Raw genomic sequence first — 19516 nt, 5'->3', positions numbered from 1 at the left:
TATTGTGTACAAAAATTAATAAAAAAAGACCTTTAATCAGGATATTTTAGTGTTTTTTTGTTTGTTTGTTTGTTAGTTTGTTTGTTTGGTAGCCTGTTTTTTTTTTTTTATTATTATATCCTGAGTGAGGAAATGTTGCGGGTGTTCTGAAATTCAGTTCATTACAAAAATGAATAAGGATTTATTTTATATAAAAATATAGCCTTAGAGCTCAATAACTGTATTCACATACAGCGTTTAAATAAATAAATAAATAAATAAATAAATAAATAAATAAAGTAGGTGGGAGCTCCTCGGAGGAACTGAGCAGGCTCGGTTTATGCTCCCTGGAGCCACACCTACAGACAAGGACGTGAACCTCGTTCCTCAGATTTGGACAAGACTGGACTGGTCTGGTCTGTGGGTTTGGCCTCGAGAGCGAGGCGGCGCTTTAATTCAGAGGAAACATGAAACTAAAATCTGCTCTCGGGTTTACTGATTCACACTCAGCCGCTGTGATATAGACTGACGAGGAGCGCGAGAGGAGCCGTGAACTGAGGGCGTTTAGAGGAGCTGGGGAAGACAGACAGCGTGTGTGTGTGCGAGTGTGTGTGTGAGAGTGAGTGTGAGTAAGTGTGTTTGTGTACGAGCGTGTTTCAGCCTTGTGCTTGAACTGCACTTGTGGGAACTGACCATGTGGAGCCTGCAGTCACCGTAAGGTAACTAAACTAACACAATTTTCACACTCCAGCATGACCTGCTGTGATTGGCTTGTGTGTCTGTTTGTGTGTCATGCTTCCTATATTATAATTTTACTAGAAAATATTTCAGCCTTATGGCAACAGGTACTTTATAGTAGATATTAAAGGAGAAGTCCAGTGTGAAATGGACTAGTAGTCCGGTGTGAAATGGACTAGTAGTCCAGTGTGAAGTGGACTAGAAGTCCAGTGTGAAGTGGACCAGTAGTCCAGTGTGAAATGGACCAGTAGTCCGGTGTGAAGTGGACCAGTAGTCCGGTGTGAAGTGGACCAGTAGTCCAGTGTGAAGTGGACCAGTAGTCCAGTGTGAAGTGGACCAGTAGTCTATTGTAGTAGTGAAACATCATAATGAAACTTTTTCAAATAGCCCACCTCCATTCACCCCCAGCATTCCTAAACACAGCACCTTTAGCCGATGCTCCTAAAAGGCTTACAATGATAGTGATAGGGGCATAGAGTTACCCATGAAAAGAAACGAACAATTAAGGAAATGCATGAATATAATAGAGGTGTTTTCAGTAACAGCTGGAATTCCACAAAAAAAACTGCAGTCTGTTTCCCTATAGCCCTATATTCCCTATATATTTCCCTATAGAGCTATCAAAAGGTATTATGTGTATAAACAGTATTTTTAAATAAACTGTCTGTACATTTTAAAGTTCTCAGTGCATCAGAATTCTACTAATATAGTGTTGAGCTACTTTGAGCTTAAGTGAATGGTGTAAATTGTGATTTCTTTTCATGGGTAACTCTATGCCCCTGTCACTTGCATTGTAAGCCTGTTGGGAGCATTGGCTAAGAGGTCTGTATTTTAGAATGCTGTATTTTAGAGGTGGGCTATTTCACAAAAGTATGTACTTGTTATCATGTTTGACTATACCCCAGTTGCATTTCACACAGGACTTATCCTTTAATTAAAATTGGCACTGAACTACACTGAAACGGTAAGTGGTATCTATTCAACGCACATAGAGGCTATAGATTCAATATTAGTTTACATGAATTACATTACATGTAATTACATGTGTAAATAACCTAAGGCTTAAAAAACGCTTCTGAAATCAGCTACAGTGTAGGCAAGCAAAGCAGCCTCTGTAAGAACCAGCACTAGAAGTAATGTAAACACTGAAACTCTTGTAAATGTTGCCTGTCTGCCAATAAAACAAGTCTTTAAAAATGTAGAATTGGCACTTTATTGCTGTGAACATTCAACTCTTAATCTATCTCATGCCTGTTTGAGCAGCACATCTGTATAAATAACACTTTAGCCTTTAGTTAGTTATCTTATAGTTTCTCTGTTTATAGTGTGTGAGTGTGTGTTTAACGTTTTAGATTTCTTATTTTATTACATTTTTCTTTATCTTATTCAGTTTTTTTTTGTTTGATAGATTTGATGTATGTACCTATATGTAAGCTGCTGAAATACTCAAAATTTGTACATTTTAAATTAATTTTAATAACATGTTCTATTGTCTTAATGAAGTGATCGTGAATGTGTCTGTCCTTCAGAATAGTCTACTTTGCTGGGATATGGTCAGTTATGGAGAAAAAAAACATAACCACTCTCAATTGTTGCCAATTGTGGTGATAAGAACTAAATGCCTTATGAAATGTATAAAACATAAACATGTATACTACTATTTTAGCATCGTCAGTATTACATATATATAGTCTAGAAGACACATGTACAGTAGATTCATTGGTGTTTCTGGGTAGTAAATAAAATGTCTATATTTGTGTCTGATGCCTATATCAAGGTTATCTACAATGAAACATTTCACAACAAATCCAGTCTAAATAACTTTGATTACAAATTGGAAGTTCCCTAAGATTGTCATGTCCTGTATTTCTTGTATTTTTTTCCTTAATGAAATTTGTGAGGTCTTATTAACTTGAGCCCATAGGTAATGTGTATTTTTTTTTTGTCCCTTAAGGATAAACATGCTGTTCTTGTTGAACCTTTAACACTGATACATGTAAATTAATAATTTTGTGATTGGCTGCCCCTTATTTTGCATCATTTAAAAACAGCTCCGTGCTAAAATCCTGGGCTAAAAACTGATCTGAGTGGGCAGAGAACTGCTGTAGGCAGTTATGTGTAAATGCATTAATTTTATGACACCACATGCTGTTTTGTCGCTTGTTTTAACATGATATGGGTTCTTTGTGGATGTGGGCATTAAAATATATATTTTATTTATTTGATGTTACACAGTATTAAGGTTTAAATATCTTTATATATTTATATATCTAAAACACACCACCTCCTTTTAAATGTGAAAGGAATAGGAAAAATAAACCTGTGCAAATCTATGTTGTTTTTTTTTTAATTACTTTTTTTTTTTATACAAATTGCAAATGTATCAGGTGAAATGCTCTGTCAAATCCCAGTCCTCCTGATGACACACATAGTTCATTCCCTTCATTCCCCCCTGGGCCATGACTCATTTTCTAGTTAACCTATTTACAGAAATATGCTTGAAGTCATACAGTATTGCTTGAAAATCCCTCACCGTGCTCTATGTTCTGCTTTATGTTTCTCAGACTTCTGGTGTTTCCTCGACCTTTCTCTCCATTCTTCAGCTCTTCACCTGTCTCTCACCTATTTCACTCAGAGTAAACCATCATGCGTCGCTTCAGTTCGGAGGGGTCCTTGTTGGACCTGGACTTCTTGCCCTGGAAGAAGGTGGCTTTGAAGGACGAGAACCATAATAAAGAGGATAAAACGGGCACATACAGGCAGTCCTCGTTCCTGGATGACGAGACAGACCGTGGGGCCATGTCCCTGCCTTCAACACCTGCTGCCCGGGAGGTTAAGAAACAGCTAACTAAAGAACACAGTATTAGCGTGGAGAACCTTGCCGATCTGGACAAATCCTCATGTTTCCTCGGGGTAGCTGGGCTCAACGAGAGCTTTAAAGCGTACAGTGACAGCCAGCTCGCTCCAGGCACCATTGGCAGCACTGAGAGTGTGGGAAAAGGGGACACACCACCTAGATCTCCAACAGCTTCTTCCAGCCCCTTTAACGCTGAGCACCATTCCCATCGAAAGCAAGTCAAGGCCAAGTTATCAGCTGCTAAACTGCATCTGAAGAGTCTCTTTGGGCAGGTAATGGAAAAGTTTAGTTTTTTTCTTTCCCTTAGGCTTGTTTTATTTTTAACATAAACATGACATTAAAGAGCTAGCTATTATGGAAACTCCTATCCTCAACACTTTTTGGAAGTAAAAGAGTTTAACGTGGTATATAAATAGAACATGTTGAGCTTGATTATAGCGTACCATTTAACTGTTTTGAACTCGCTGCTTTTGTGATGTCACGAAAACCAAAACATTTACACAAATCCACATATTTATAGCCCACACTGAAGTGATTTAGCCTTGGCAATACAATGAATAGGAACAAACCTCATATATATATATATATATATATATATATATATATATATATATATATATATATATATATATATATATATATATATATATATATGTACATTTGAAAAGCAGTGTATTTCCTTATTGTGTGGGTGTTCTGTCAGTAAGGCATAAAAGGAAATCAGTGGAACAAAACAATTAAGAGACTGTGGCATACTTGACGCAGGTGTTTTCAGATCTATACCCCATTGTTCATGAGGTGTTCCATCTATGCAATTAATCACAGTTTCAGGTAGGAGTTTGGTCAAATCAAAGGAGGTGATCTCAGCCCAGATCTACTGAACCATGATCCAGTTTGTCTACAGCATAAAATCCCTTTTTTTGATGGTGCGGACTTTCGAAACAATTACTTGTTAGATGTTGGGCAGTTTTTAAACAAACCAGAATAAAAGAGAATTGGTGTTGTGCTGAAATCTTACTCCCTTGGTGTGCAGGCACTTAATGCAGCAGTATAGACACACATGCTTAGACCTAAGGGTTTCCAGTTAGTTTTACAGGCAACACTGCAAATCATAGTCGGAGTAAAGTGACTGTGTGCTACACATGTGGCAGGCAGAGATAGAGACAGAGAAGTTGAAAAGTGTTGAAGTATTATTGTAGAGATGCATCCGTTGGAAGTTTCCTCAGGAACCAAATGTTCTTCTGGTTATCCTGAATGGCTTTGCTTAAAAGAACACTTTTGGCAACTTCAATTTTATATGACTGGAACACTGGCAACTCAGATTCCCGTCCATATGTCAAATCATCCAGGATATGGTTGGTGACTGTAGTTTGTTTCTTTGGTTTTCACTGGAGCTGTGAGGCTAATGTAGATCTATAATAGAAGTGTACACACTATTACAAAAAAAACAATCATTTGCAAAACGGTGGGTTGCTTGTGCAACACTGTTAGATAACCACATTTGTCTCCACAATAACATCCTAGTTTACCTATCTCAACCCTTAAACCAGTGTAAAAGGTTCCCATCATGTTGCATTTCTCTAAGACTTTTAAAATCATATTCTAAAATCACTTTTTCAAACATGGTTCTTAATGATACATGTCTCTGTCCTTAAAATCTGTTTAGTAATCTGTTTAGTTTTGCCTGGACACAAAAAGCTTCCACATCCAGATTAAGTTAAATCCTAAACTAAATAGGCTTTTCAGTGGTACATCATATATTGATATTTAGTTGTAGATTAAGCTTAATCCATGTCTATTAAACCCAGCCCCAGTGTGTATTTACTTGCTATGGCATTCTCTCTTAGAGTTCAAATTCCCAAGAACGTGTGGGAGAACCCACATGTGCTGTTGCCTTGTGTTGATTCCGTTGGCTCAGCACTGATACTAGGCGAGCCCTCCTTAATCCATGACATCATGATACGTTTGGCAAGGGATCAGCTCGGGCCTAAAGCAAACATTTCAAAGGCCACTTTGAGACTGGGAGAAACCTTCCTTTCTGTTTAACACTGTTGGCTTACACCAAGGCTGGTCCTGCACCTTTAGTGCTGCTCAGTTTCTCGAGTTCTGCTTTCTCCCTGACATTAATGACTCCCAGTAAATAAAGCAGAGCATTGCATGAACTTCCGAACTGGCTTCAGTTTCTCAACATTCTTCTGAATTGAATTCTAGTAACCTCTTGGGAAAGAGCTAACTGAAGAAATGTGATCTGATGTGTGTATATCTGTGTACACTTGTGTGAACAGTGGTCCTCTCTTCTTTCTTTTTACTGCAGAGTCCACACTCCTCACATTCAAATCTCACAGCAACAGAGCACAAGGAGCCAGAACACAGGTAAAATCAAATTATAATTATGTATGATGTTCATCTGGGATAGGATCACAGTTCTATTATTTGATTGGCAGTACTTCTCTGTGCATTGGCACATCTGTGTCGCAATGGCTGCAAATACCTTAAAATATCTGAATGGATTCATTAGTAAAGGTGCCCACAAACACTTAAACATTTAAGGGCAGTTTCTGTGAAAGAGATTAATTATAGTTTTGGACTACACATCATTTTGAAAGGAGATTTTCAGTGGAAAGGGAAATATATAGTTTACTACCAGGCTTAATCTCTTCTTTAGAAATTGTACTCTAGTGTATATGGGTGTAGGCAGGTCCACTGAAATTAAGACTCTCAACCTTTTTATCTGGTTCATTCTTTATCTTTCTTCAGCTCTGTGGAATTCTTGCTTTTGTCCTTTGCCCTGTCATCTTATGCTGCTGGTTTTAGTTTCTTCTTCCTTCAGGCTTTATTGTATTCTGTGTTTTCCTCAAATACCCTGAATTTGCCCAGTTAACTTGTATCAACCAAGACCTTATTACTAACATAAATTCTCTACAGCCTTAGCAACAATTTTAGATTTGATCTATATATATTTTTTATTGTTTGACTATTAGGTAAGATAAGATAAGATAAGATATTCATCTTACTGGTTTTGTAACCCCATCAAAATATATATTTAGGTTACAAATCTTAATTTTATAAAATTGTATAAATTGTTCTTAAGTTACATTTAAACCTGATGATACACTGCCATGCCAAACAAATGTCACTACCTGTATTTAACTAAGCAAAAAATAGCCTCTCCTCATTGGATTGTTACTGCGTGGTTGATTTATGTGTCAGCTGGCAACAAGTTATTTAATCCAAACTGATGCAGTGAGTAGCTTCCCATTTGTTAAACAACCATGTGAAGAGAGACATCCTGTGCTCATGGAAAATATGTTAATCTGTTTGAGAAGGATCATATAATTGGCAGGCAGAGAGAAAGAGGAGGCTGAAACTACTAAAATCAGATTAAGAACTCTCCACTGCATTATTAAAAAGTGAATGGACAGTGGAAAAACATCATCTTCACAAAAGGATTATGGTCTGAAAAAATCCTGAATGATCACTTAAACAACACTAGAACTCAGGGATATGTTTATAGTGAAAGTAAGAGCACACAATGTGAAGGGAAGGAATTAGGACTAATCAGCTATCTATCTCTAAGAAAACCACTTCCATTGAGGCTAACCAGCGAGAATGGCTTCAATTAGCTATGGAGCATATAGATTGGACTCTGGAGCAATGGAAGAAGGTCATGTGGTCTGATTAGTCCTGATTTACCCTGCTCCAGAGTGATGGGCACATCAGTGTAAGAAGATGAGATGATAAGGGTCTGGGTAAGGCTGAGATGATAAGGATCTGGGTAAGGCTGAGATGATACACCCATCATGCCTAGTGCCTACAGTACATGCCTGTGGGGGCAGTGCCATGATCTGGTGTTGCTGCAGTTGGACAGGTCTAGGTTTAGCAACATTATGTGGCCAAAGAAAGTGGTCAGCTGACTACCTGAATATACTGAATATAGACCAGGTTATTCCATCAATGTTTTTTTTTTCTTTCCCTGATGAAACCGTTGTATTCCAAGATGACAATGCCAGGATTCATGGGGCTGGAATTGTGAAAGAGTGATTCAGGGAGCATGAGATCATCATTTTCACACATGGATTGTTCACCACAGAGTCCAGACCCTAACCCCATTGAGAATCTTTGGAAAAAACTTGATGCAACTCTGCACACAAATAAATTTTGTGACATTGCAGAAGCTTGTGTAAACAATGATGCAGCGAATTCTTGCCGTAGTCAAAGCTAAAGAGAATGTGTGACCTCATTTTGTTTGGACATGCAATGTAAAAAAAAATATTATATATATCATATATGGTTCATATATATTTGCACAATACCCGTTTATTTGTTTGAAAAAGTGCATGAAAAGAATAGGGGTGTGTGCCTTCCTAGCCTGTGTGTTCCTTCCTAGCCTGTGTGTTCCTTCCTAGCCTGTGTGTTCCTTCCTAGCCTGTGTGTTCCTTCCTAGCCTGTGTGTTCCTTCCTAGCCTGTGTGTTCCTTCCTAGCCTGTGTGTTCCTTCCTAGCCTGTGTGTTCCTTCCTAGCCTGTGTGTTCCTTCCTAGCCTGTGTTCCTTCCTAGCCTGTGTTCCTTCCTAGCCTGTGTTCCTTCCTAGCCTGTGTTCCTTCCTAGCCTGTGTTCCTTCTAATCAGCATATTTATAACTATACTGACCAGCAACACATTGTGACTACATTGGGTAGGGTGCTGTAGACACTTCCACTCCTTTTGATTCTATATTCTAAGCAGTAACATTTATTTTATCCACAGTGTCAAAGAGAGGCGCTCTCGTTTTGTGAAGCAGTGGAGTCAGGTGGGCCATGGTAAGACCCGACTCAACAGAGAGGAAGTGGAGAAATGGGGCGAGTCACTTAACGCCCTGCTGCAAAGCAGAGGTATGAAATAAAATCAGGTTATTAATTTACCTTATTTAAACTTTTTGTGCATGCATGCCAACAGCCAGCACACCATAGTTATTACCCTGGTGTAGTTTGACCTGGGAAGTGTTTCCTTCTTCCTTTTGTCTGCAGTGGTGTATAAAAAGGCTAGTTAACAACATTTGATGACAGGAATTTATACAGAGGGGTTTTTATTTTTAACACACTGTTAATGTTACACTCCTGAGGTAATGAAGCTGTCAGGCGCATCTGAGTGGGGTAATCAGGTGAATCTGATTAGATCTGCGATTAAGCACTGCAGGAGAAATAACACAAGATTCAAAACTGGTCCAAAACTGAAGGCATATTACATCATGCTAAAAACGTACAGCTACATTACAAGAGTTTGGTCCTGGACCAAAATAGTGTTTTACAAGTGTTCTTGTATAGAGACAGCAATATGTCACAGTGTTTCCCAAAAACTGGCTGATCACTGTTAAAATATTTAAAAAAGGCAGGGATGTGTCACTGTTTGTAACAAAAATGGGAAACTGAATGCACCTTAAGTACATTTCATGTACTTCTGCTACTAAATATGTTTGTGGAATACTTTTCTAGTTTGATGTGGCAATTGAATACAAACAAAAATTAAGCATTAGCTTACCTTAAATATTAGCTCACATGAGCTGAATTAGCTGATGGATGGATGGATGGATGGATGGATTGGTGGATAGATAGATACTTGATCCCCCCCCCAAAAAAAAATTATGAACAGGCCAACACAGTAGATTAAAAAATTGACTTAATAAACGTGTGTGTATTTAAAAAATTTAGACTGAAAGTGCATTAACTGTTAGCTCAGTTTAGTTAGCTAACCAGCTAAAGCTGTAAAAAAAAGTGCTGTTACCCTTTAACATGTATTCAAATGAAAATGCTTAGCTCAAATATTTGTAAAAGATATATCTTACTAAAAAGTTTAGTATATTAAAAATGTATTTCTTTGAAATTTTGCAATCTCAGTGCAAACAACCAATGATGAAATACTATCTTGTCAATGGTCAATCTTCGACCAAGAAAAGAACATAAAATACCTTTTTGGAAAAAAAAAGCCACAGATCTTAAAGTTCTTATTGCATCTTAACCTCAAACACCCAACTTAATACATATTTAGTGAGATATATTTCCTTTGTCGTACTAGAACCTTTGAACAACTTTGCTTTGTCTGGACATATAAAACCAAGTGTATGCCACAAATTGCTAAATATGTGCTGAAATGGCTATAAAACCCCAACAACCAACTAACCAACCAACCAACCTCAGTGCAAACTAAAACTGTACAGAAATAATATATGTACAGTAAACCTAGTTAAAACTAGGTAACAGTACACAAATAAAATGGAATTATTTAAGTTTAGGAAGATAATTACTTCAACAAATGATCAGCATCAGTAAGATATTTCAATTTTAGCTGGAGCTATTTAACCACTTGGTTAAATGTCTTCTTTTTATTCATTTTCTAATCTTATTCCATGCAAAGAAAAACTAAAGAATCTCTGTAGTACTAATCCAGGTGGACATACAAAACATTGCACACAGTTTCCAGATCACTGCATCCCCTAACAATCACAAATTATTTTGTACACAAGCCAGTAGTTTGCGTCAGTGCTGGCCTAATTCTTGCCCTTCCTGAACCATAACCATCATATTACGACAAAGTAAAAGCAGAGAAGAATACACATACTGTGTCTTCAAAAACTGGCCCAATAGAGATGCTTTAGCCAGCAGCCATTTATACAGTCACTCGATTTAGACATGAATGCCCCCTGACTTTGGTATAATAGTGCTTGAGTAGGCAACATTTGTTTTGTTTCGGCTACAATTACTGTACGCACCCTTGTTCACCCTGTTCCCTGCAGGGTAGAAGAGGGTGAGAGATTAAATCACCACTTTTTGTTTTTCATTTCATTGTTTCCGGTACACTTGTATGTCACGAGCTGGATTTAACTCTCAGCCTGACATTTGTCTCTGTTTTTGTAACTCTGCTTTTACTTTGTCAGTTGGAGATTTATTTTAAGCTTTGATTGGGCTGATGATAGCAGCAGTAGCTATGACTTAACATTATTTGACTTGACAGTTATGATTAGATCATCTACAGATAAAGTCAGTTGCATTTCCTGATGCCCAAGGTCCTGTTTTACAGCAGATTAAGCATTTTTATTCTTAATTAACGCTGGTATCATACATGCAGAATGTAGTAAGGCAAAAAGGTCCCTTATGGAATAAATACAATCATTATACAGTGGTTTCATTAGTCAAATTGTATAGTAAATAAACTAGCTATAGCGCTCCTCTAACAACAACTATATATCTATTTTAATCATGACTGCTTATAATGTTCCATATCATAGAACATGGTTTATATTGCATCATATTCATATATATATATATATATATATATATATATATATATATATAATGTATGTATGTATGTATACATATATTTGGTTGCTTAGTATCTTATTAGCATCACACAAAATGACCAATCAGACCAGAGACGCCATATGACTTTTTTTCAAAGAAGAGGAGCTGCGTCTGTGATTGAAGGCACTAAATTTGTAACTTCCAAACATCGGGTGCATCAGGTGTTGTGAGGTGTTGTGTCAGGGAGGATGTTAGCCTAATGCTAACTTCAGAGCCTCACAAGCATCTGAGTTCATCAGAGCCTTATAACCAAGACATTTCTTTGGGTTAGAATGTTCTAGTGTCTGGTAAGAGCATACACATAGAAATGTTATGTTATGTTATAAATTGGTATCAATATAAATAATATCTAAAAAATATTTGTAGATATTTTAAAATACTAAATATAAAATAACTGTGACTTACAGTACTGTGCAAAAGTTTTAGAGCACCTAAGCAAATTATTCTAATCTATTTATCTATGTAATACGAGTGTTTTGCTCGTAAAGCATCACATATGTATATAAATTCAGTAAAAAGTAACCGGATTGTCACATTTTAGGTAAGTAGGTTATATCCTGTGAGCCATGCTGAAGAATACATTTATTTCCAGATTTCCTGGATGCCCTCAGCCAGTATGTGCATTTTTTCAGTTCCATCAGCAGCTCACCTGATTTAACATCAGTAAGATTTGATTTATCAACCAGGCGTTGATATGATGAGAACTAGAAATAACTATTAAACTCAGATGAGGAGGAGCGATTAGGAGATGTTTAAAGTAAAACAGTGATGTTAAAGCTCTGCTTTTTGTAAAATTGCTGTTTGTATATATTGCAATGCTTGTGTTTTACTGAACTATAAAACACTAACTGCACAGATAAGGAGCTTTTTCTTTACTTAAAATTCCCACAGGTGCCTAAAACGTTTGCACAGTACTGTATATCAGAAACATTTATCAGCAAAAGTATACAGAAGATAAAAACTACACTAGTCAGAAATGCAATGGTCAGATAAAACCACTGCAGTTAAAACCACTATACTGGTGGTTGAAGTGCTTTCCAGTAAACTCCTTTACAACAAACCATTACACACAAACCATTCTAATGGCTGTGTTTACATCTCAGCCACTGAAATATGCAGACACGTAGGGGGGGAAATGTGAATTCCTCCTTTAAAGGACATTATTACACAATATATTGCAAAATGCAGCCGTCTCGTGACTTGTCACATTGAGACACGTCGTAAAAATAGATATGTTACGAGCAAACAGTCTGATTGAGCTCCATACTGCTCTCTGGAATTTCAAGAGAAAAGGTTTGATCAAAGTTCAACTGGCAGTTAGGTATTGGGTAGGGTCAGTGTTGCTCTCAGAGCCATCAAGAAGGTTTGTCTTCATATAGCAAACAGTATGGACGTGGTACGATTTGAGATCAGCCCTTCATTTAAATGTGCTTTGCCCAAGTATCTGATCTGCCGTTACTGTGGTTCCTCAGTTGCAGCCGGTGTAATTAGTGGAACATCAGCATGTTGTAACATCTGTGTTAGCAATGTCCCCCTCCCCTTCCTTTTCCCTTCTAGCCACAATTATGTTTTCCCTTGAGAAAATGTCGCAATCAGCGGCGCAAGGCAAATCATAGTCAGTTGTAAAGGAAAAAATGCAGGCATTTAAAAAGGCTACGTATAACAGCGAATTAAACCGGTAGTTATTATAGCACTGTGTTCTGTGTGTTTGTTTTCATTAAGTTTGTTAGACAAGGGCTGCGAGTGTTTGGGTGTGTTTATATGCATGACATACTATATGCGTGCGGATGTACCATCTGTGTCTGCTTTCTGCAGACCCTTCCCCCCGTAGCTGCAGCCTGTCCGTAGAGACTGTTTAGTGACGCCAGACGTGCAATAACCCTTCTTTTTCTTTCTTTCTCTCTTTCTCTCTCTCTGTCTCTTTTTCTTCATCAGTGGGTGTGTCTGTATTTGAAGCATTCCTCCGCTCTGAGTTCAGTGAGGAAAACCTGCAGTTCTATTTGGCCTGTGATCAGTACAGACAGTCCTCCAACACCTTCAGTCTACACAGGCGCGCCAGGGAGATCTTCGCCACCTACATCGAGCCAGGAGCTCAGCGAGAGGTGGGGCACACCAGTCGCTCTCACTGCTTACCTTTTACATTATCACTGTGTCATTAATATCTTAAATGAATCTTAAATCTTCAGGCCCAAAACAGGCTTCCCAAGTATCCCGGAAGTAGCGGGAGTCTACTGCATATCAATAACTGCTCCCTGATGCCCGCAAGTCACCTAATTATCGAAGTACTTACAGATGCTCAGTTTATCAGCATACTATTCAGATCAATTCCAGTTGATTATCTACAATGTTAGTGTCAGGTTTAGATCTTAGAATAAGCTTAAATTTTTGGGTCTGTACAAATTTATATAATTTTTTTCTGTGAAATATGAATTAAAAAGTTGTAAAGTTTACTTAGAAAAAAATATTTTAGCATTGTTGGCACATAAACATGAACAAAAGTAAGAAGACTGCTATAAATGGAGTAAACTCCATTAACACGTAAACATAGCCAGCCCAGTCATCCTCATTATCACCATATTTTGACACCATTAATGTAACGTACCAACAAATGTGCTGCTAAATATGCAAAAATGCTATCCAGGCTCTATATCTTCAGATATAGATTAACATTTTCTGCACTCAACAGATTAAATCATGCTATGTTAATGAAGTCGGTGAGGTCCAAGTCCAGGTTTCAGTACCTGAAATTAATTTTTGCAACTTGGGATGTCTGCCAAAAAGTAGAACCAAGCAGATTTATTTTTCTCACACCTCATTATCAAAGTATTGATAATACAGCTGCTCAATTTATCAGCGTACCATTCAGATCCATTCCAGTTGATTATCTACAACATTAGTTTTAGATCTTAGAATAAGTTTAGATTTTGGATCTGTATATAATTTATTTTTCATGTCAGATATGCTGTTTTTTGGGGGGTTCAGAATCACTTTCTGGCTGTTTTTTAATTCCATGTATTTAAGATTAATATATGTAAATGGTCTTGGCCCTGTGATTAGCTGTTCTCTTTTCAGTCTCATTCATAATGCACTCCAGCCTTATAATAATTTTTAACATGAATGGACGGAGCTAATGTGCTTTAGGATCAGTTAATGGATATGTGGAAACTGGATATGTGACTGGCTTTAGTGCGGTGTCTTCATATCAGATTGTCTTCAGTATGGACCGAGGAATGAACACTGTGCTGGAATGCTGTGTGGTATGCTATTTATTGGCACCGTGACCTTCAGCTAGAAGTTCTGTCATATTTAAGATTTTGTTTAATGTTAAAAAAAATAGACACAGTTATCTACAAAATAAAATAAACGATTAACTTATTTTGTTTCAATGTGCACAAACATTATTTAAAAATACAACAACTAAAGCAATCTGAGATTTATACAACCCTCTCTTTCTCCAAATATAGTCAAGACATGCTTGGTGTCTAAAGTTTACATTGGCGCTACAAGTTAAGGACCTCTCTTGATGTTAAGCCATGCTTTTCCATCTTAAAGGGCCCATATCACAGAAGCTGGTTTTCACTAGCTTTTGTTTTTTTAAATAAAATATTTAATGTATGTAAACACTGTTTACACACATTTTTTTAATTCAAATTTACATTGTTTACTTCCCATGCTGTGCAGGCTTTGATTTTAAAAAGCTTCAGTTTCTAAATCAGTTTCTCTGATTTTGCCATTTATAGGTGTGTGTGTGTGTGTATATGTAACATTTGTTGTTTTATTCTATAAACTACAGACAACATTTCTCCCAAATTCCAAATAAAAATATTGTAATTTAGAGCCTTTATTTGCAGAAAATTGGCTGAAATAACTAAATAAACTCAGAACTCAAATAATGAAAAAAAAACTAGTTCATATTAAAGTTTTTCAGAAATCAAGTTCTGAAATCAAGATCGAGTTTAGAAATCAATATTTGGTGGAATAACCCCGATTTTTATTCACAGTTTTCATGCATCTTGGCATGTTCTCTTCCACCAGTCTTACACACTGCTTTTGGATAACCTTATGCCACTCCTGGTGCAAATATTCAAGCAGTTCAGCTTGGTTTGATGGCCTCCATCATCCTCTTAATTATATTTCATAGGTTTTCAATTTGGTAAAATCTAAGAAATTCATTATTTAAGATGGTCTCTTATTTTTTTCAGAGCTGTATGTATATAAATATTTTATATATAAATAAAATTAACACAGAGTCCTTTAAAGTGACTGACCAAATTCAAAGAGCTCCAGGCATCTGGTGCTTGTAGTCTAACGAGTTCTACAATGGTGATCCTCTAAATGCTGTGAATGCATTCCAAGAAAACTTTTTTGAAACGTCACAGTTCATTTTCTACAGTTCAGTTAAATCTATAATTAAGAAATGGAAAGTATGTAGCCCATTGGCTAAATCTGCCTAATGCTATGTTTGGCCAACACTAAACACTAATGCACATTACCACAAACACCATCCCCACTGTAAAGCATGGTGGTGGTAGCATAATGCTGGGGGATTCTTCTCAGCAATAGGCTCTGAAAAGATTGTTTAGGTAGAGGAGTGAATAAAAACAGCAAAACACTGTATGGGAAAATCCTGAAGGACAGTCTGATTCGGTCTGCAGGGTAAACTATGACTGCTTATTTATCTTCTAACAAGAAAATGTTTTAGTAACCTACACAATAAAGCAAAAGCTACACACAAATGCTTTAAAGGTAACTCGTTGGTAAATACATTTTTATATAAATATGTATTGTACTACAGCTATGACAGTACTTTTGTTAAAAGGTAATAAAGGCTTCAAGCCAAATGGTTAAGATCTTGGCAACTGCATGCATAAGACATCAAAAACTAAAGCATGCCTTAAGCTATGCTTTAGTATGTGGTTTAGTAATTGCATCTCAGTTGGCTTGTGTGTTTTCTGACCCTGTTATGTAACACTGCGTATGACTCGCTATGTTTATGTGTATAGATTTTGACCAGTCTGAAGGAATTCCTTATAAGACAGAAGTGTTCAGATGAAAATCTTTGTTTACATGCACACCTCAAGTGATAACGTAAAAACTATGCACATGCTTAGTGTGGATGTTACTGTGGCAACGAGCATCACGTGAGTCAGTAGTAAGAGGAGACACGGTATGAAACCTGAGTTCTTAGTCGGCATGATCATGTTTTTAATTGCTGGAAAAAGTTCTGGAACATTCTGTGACCTTGTAAACTTTAGAAAACTTTAGTTCTTATATGTAATCTTCTTAGATAAGTATGTGTTGATTATAGAGCAATGACTATTTAATAGATTATTTACCCAACCCATTCAATCTGAAGGAGTTTTTCCTTGCCGCTGTTGCTCACTGAGGGTTCTGTGTTCCATGTTTTGACTGATTCTCAGTTGTAAAAATATTCATATTCAGAATGCCTTTAGTCAGATTACTTTGTTCTACTGGAAGTGTATACATCTATTTTGACTGACCTGTTATTCAGATTATAAACAGATTAATCAAGCAATCCAGACTGTTCTCATACAGAGTTCCCCAATGGTGGAACAAACTACCTTCCACTACCAGATCAGGAGAATCTCTCGCTATCTTTAAGAAACTCCTGAAGACAGAGCTCTTCAAAGAGCACTTACTCTCCTAACACCTCTAACACACTAACTACTGTACTTCTAACCTCATTTCCTTCTTCCCCTCCTTCACTCCTCTATCCCATTATTTCCCTTTGACCTCCTTTAGGCCCTATCTAAAGATGTTTTTACCTTTAACTTCTATTACTTTTGTACTTCATTATTGTAAGTCGCTTTGGACAAAAGCGTCTGCTAAATGTAATGTAATGTAATGTAAGTTGCATGTAGATTTGTGTGATCTGGTTAAAAAAAAGAGAGAGAGAGAGATTTAAAGAAATGTTCAGATATTTAACCACAGCAAGAAAAAAATGTAAATGTAAATTAGTCAAATATGAATTAAAAAGATGTAAAGTTTACCTACAATGCTAAATGTTTTAGCATTGTTGGCACATAAACATGAACAAAAGTAAGAAGACTGCTATAAATGGAGTAAATTCCATTAACAGGTAAACATAGCCAGCCCAGTCATCCTTATTATCACCATATTTTGACACCATTAATGTAATATACTAAAAAATGTCCTGCTAAATATGCAAAAATACTATCCAGGTTCTATATCTTTAAATATAGATTTAAATTTGCTGCACTCCACAGATTAAATCATGCTATGCATATTATGTATCACAATAAAATAGTATGTTGTAATATTAAATGTTAACATGTCTACTGTTATCTACACAAATATTACATTTAAGTCCCTTTGTCCATTTTTTATAGATAAGACTGTCATATAGAAACTACGGTACACAGTCTATTTTAAAAGAAGTCAGTAAGTAAGGCTATGTTCAATTTTCAAAATTTCCAGCCCATATCTGATCTTCTGGCATATCTAGATTGTATCCAGATTAGTTTTTGATTGTCGGGATAGAAAAAAACAAGCACATGAATTCAGATTTTTGCTAATTGCATCCAAATCACATTACAACTGAATTTGTACAGATTTGTCTCACTTTTAAATCAGATTTGAGACACCAGACTGTCTTTTGCTTTACTCACAATGTAACAAACCTTATAAAATCCAGAGTGATGGAAATGCAGAGATCCAACTGTGTGGCCGTGTAGTTACTGACACCTATGTTGTTACCACAGCAACCCAAGCAGGTAGTTTTGTAATGTAAAGACGTGCAAATCCAATCTGATCACACTGATCTCACTAATTTGAGAAACAAATCTGATTTGAAGGCAATCTGAACACAGTCTAAAATAACAAAATGTTTATACTTAAATTATTCAGTTATTAAATGTTTTTACATTATTGTTGATTTTATACACTGTAGTCTGTTGGGTATTAGTATACTTATAGCTCTTTCTCTTCTCTTTTTTTTAGATAAATCTGGATAGCAAGACCCGGGAACTGACAATGCAGCTTCTAAAGGCCCCCTCGCACAACACATTCATCCACGCCCAGAGGCGCATCCGCTCTTTACTGGACACTGATTGTTACCCTCGCTTTCTCCAGTCCAACATCTACCTCACACTCCTGAGGGATTCTCACTAGGACAGCACTGGACAGTGTGAGTCAGTGTGAAGAATTGGAGGACATCTCAATGACTGAAAAGGAGCTTTAGGAGGACGGACGGAGGAACAGCTAAAGGAAAAAGTATTTTTTTTTAGCTGATGATGAACACCGGTTTAAAATTCATTGAGTTAAATAGATGAGAATAGATAGAGGACTACTTTTTTTTTCTTTCAAGTTAAAGATTGTTAATATATTATTGAAAATGGAACTGAGTAGCAGTGCAATAGTGCTGATACGGTCTTACTGTAGCGTAGTGCATCATTTTCCAGAAAGGCAGCTGGCTAAAGTTGTGAACATTACCAAGATTTGCAATCATTAGACACGGTTTTACCCGAGCTGGTTCCTATTACGCGTCAGTGAGCACAGGCAGAACGGCATGCTGACGGAAAGGAAAAACCCGTTAGGCAAGATTGGACCCTCCCATCAAAAATGTCAGAACACTGTTAGAGAGGTAATCCCGTAAATGTGGAAACGATACTTCTCTTCGGGTCAGATGACACAAGACACTGAAGCACAGAAGTAGTACCCTGTAAAAACCTTATTGACGTAACTTGCTCAACGGCTGCCCTGGAATTCCTTTCTGCATGAGGCAAGAAGTCATGGTGAACTTGGTGTGCAGACAGCGTTGTTGTAAAGCATCCAGCTAAAACCAGGCTTGGGAATAGAACTCAACTCTTGTTGCTTGTTTTATGTGTTTGTATCAGTCTGAAATACTTAGAAATAAATATTGTTTTATATGGTTTCTGGTCCCTAATGTTGGTTCCACGTCTCCAGACTTTATAAAGCTTTTTTCTGAGCGTAGTTGTTATAGAGAACTGTATTTAGGGGAGGCACTAAGCTCAACAGAAAGCCTATTTCAACCCTTAGAAAGGTCTCCAGGAGTATTTTATGTCCCTCTGTTGATGAAAACCTGTACGAACTGTACCAGCAGGAGTGGGTGTTGTGGGAGAAATGCTTTGAACTGCCAGGTTGAGTAATACCTGTAAATGTTGTCATTTTCATCACACCACAGTCTTCACAGAACAGTAATGGGTTTGTGTGTGTATGAGTCATTCCTGCAGGCTAGTTTACGCTCTAGCTGGCAGCTTGGTCTAAATGTTATACTTGTCTTCATTTAAATGTAGTATCAAAGTCTTCCACGCAAGGCTAATGTAATCCTAATTGCAGGTAATCTGGAACATTTTTCCTGAGCCTTTAAATGAAAATACCATTTAACATTTTTATCACTCAATTACTGAAATGTATACAGTCATCAGAAAGGTTTGGTGTGTGATGTCTCCAATGCAGAAATATCCATTTTATATGCAGAATTAAGTAAGATTTCTGAAAAAATATAGTGTAAAATGTACTCTGATTGTTATACAAGTCACAAATATAGCCAAACACAAACAAACTAAACTAAACACATACAGTTTTCCTGTGTGTCTTCTATTGAGC

The 19516-nt window shown here is 36.9% G+C and overlaps 1 protein-coding gene across 2 annotated transcripts; it reads left to right on the top strand.

Moving 5' to 3' along the window:
- The first annotated feature begins 360 nt into the window (after window positions 1-360).
- si:ch211-152p11.4 (regulator of G-protein signaling 1) lies at window positions 361-18821 on the top strand. Of its 2 annotated transcripts, none has more exons than XM_049475294.1 (6): window positions 361-698; window positions 3353-3846; window positions 5889-5947; window positions 8319-8443; window positions 12842-13008; window positions 17888-18821. In XM_049475294.1, exons 2-6 carry the CDS (start codon window positions 3364-3366, stop codon window positions 18056-18058), a joined length of 1005 nt encoding a protein of 334 aa, XP_049331251.1. In that variant the 5' UTR covers window positions 361-698; window positions 3353-3363; the 3' UTR covers window positions 18059-18821. The 2 variants fall into 2 exon arrangements, with proteins under 2 accessions (XP_049331251.1, XP_015456358.3); XM_015600872.3 differs by having other exon boundaries at window positions 363-698; window positions 3282-3846.
- Window positions 18822-19516: the final 695 nt, after the last annotated feature.

Source organism: Astyanax mexicanus, chromosome 3, assembly GCF_023375975.1.
Source record: "Astyanax mexicanus isolate ESR-SI-001 chromosome 3, AstMex3_surface, whole genome shotgun sequence".
In the NCBI taxonomy this organism is placed as follows: domain Eukaryota; kingdom Metazoa; phylum Chordata; class Actinopteri; order Characiformes; family Acestrorhamphidae; genus Astyanax; species Astyanax mexicanus.
The sequence above is the reverse complement of the archived record's forward strand: the minus strand, read 5'-3'. Positions and strand labels throughout refer to the sequence as shown.

Bases quoted from the DNA above. Each gene is read 5' to 3' on its own strand.
- si:ch211-152p11.4 (XM_049475294.1), top strand. From the start codon at position 3,364: ATGCGTCGCTTCAGTTCGGAGGGGTCCTTGTTGGACCTGGACTTCTTG. The intron at 8,444-12,841 runs GTATGAAATAAA...TTTCTTCATCAG, and splicing joins CGCCCTGCTGCAAAGCAGAG to TGGGTGTGTCTGTATTTGAA. The intron at 13,009-17,887 runs GTGGGGCACACC...TCTTTTTTTTAG, and splicing joins AGCCAGGAGCTCAGCGAGAG to ATAAATCTGGATAGCAAGAC.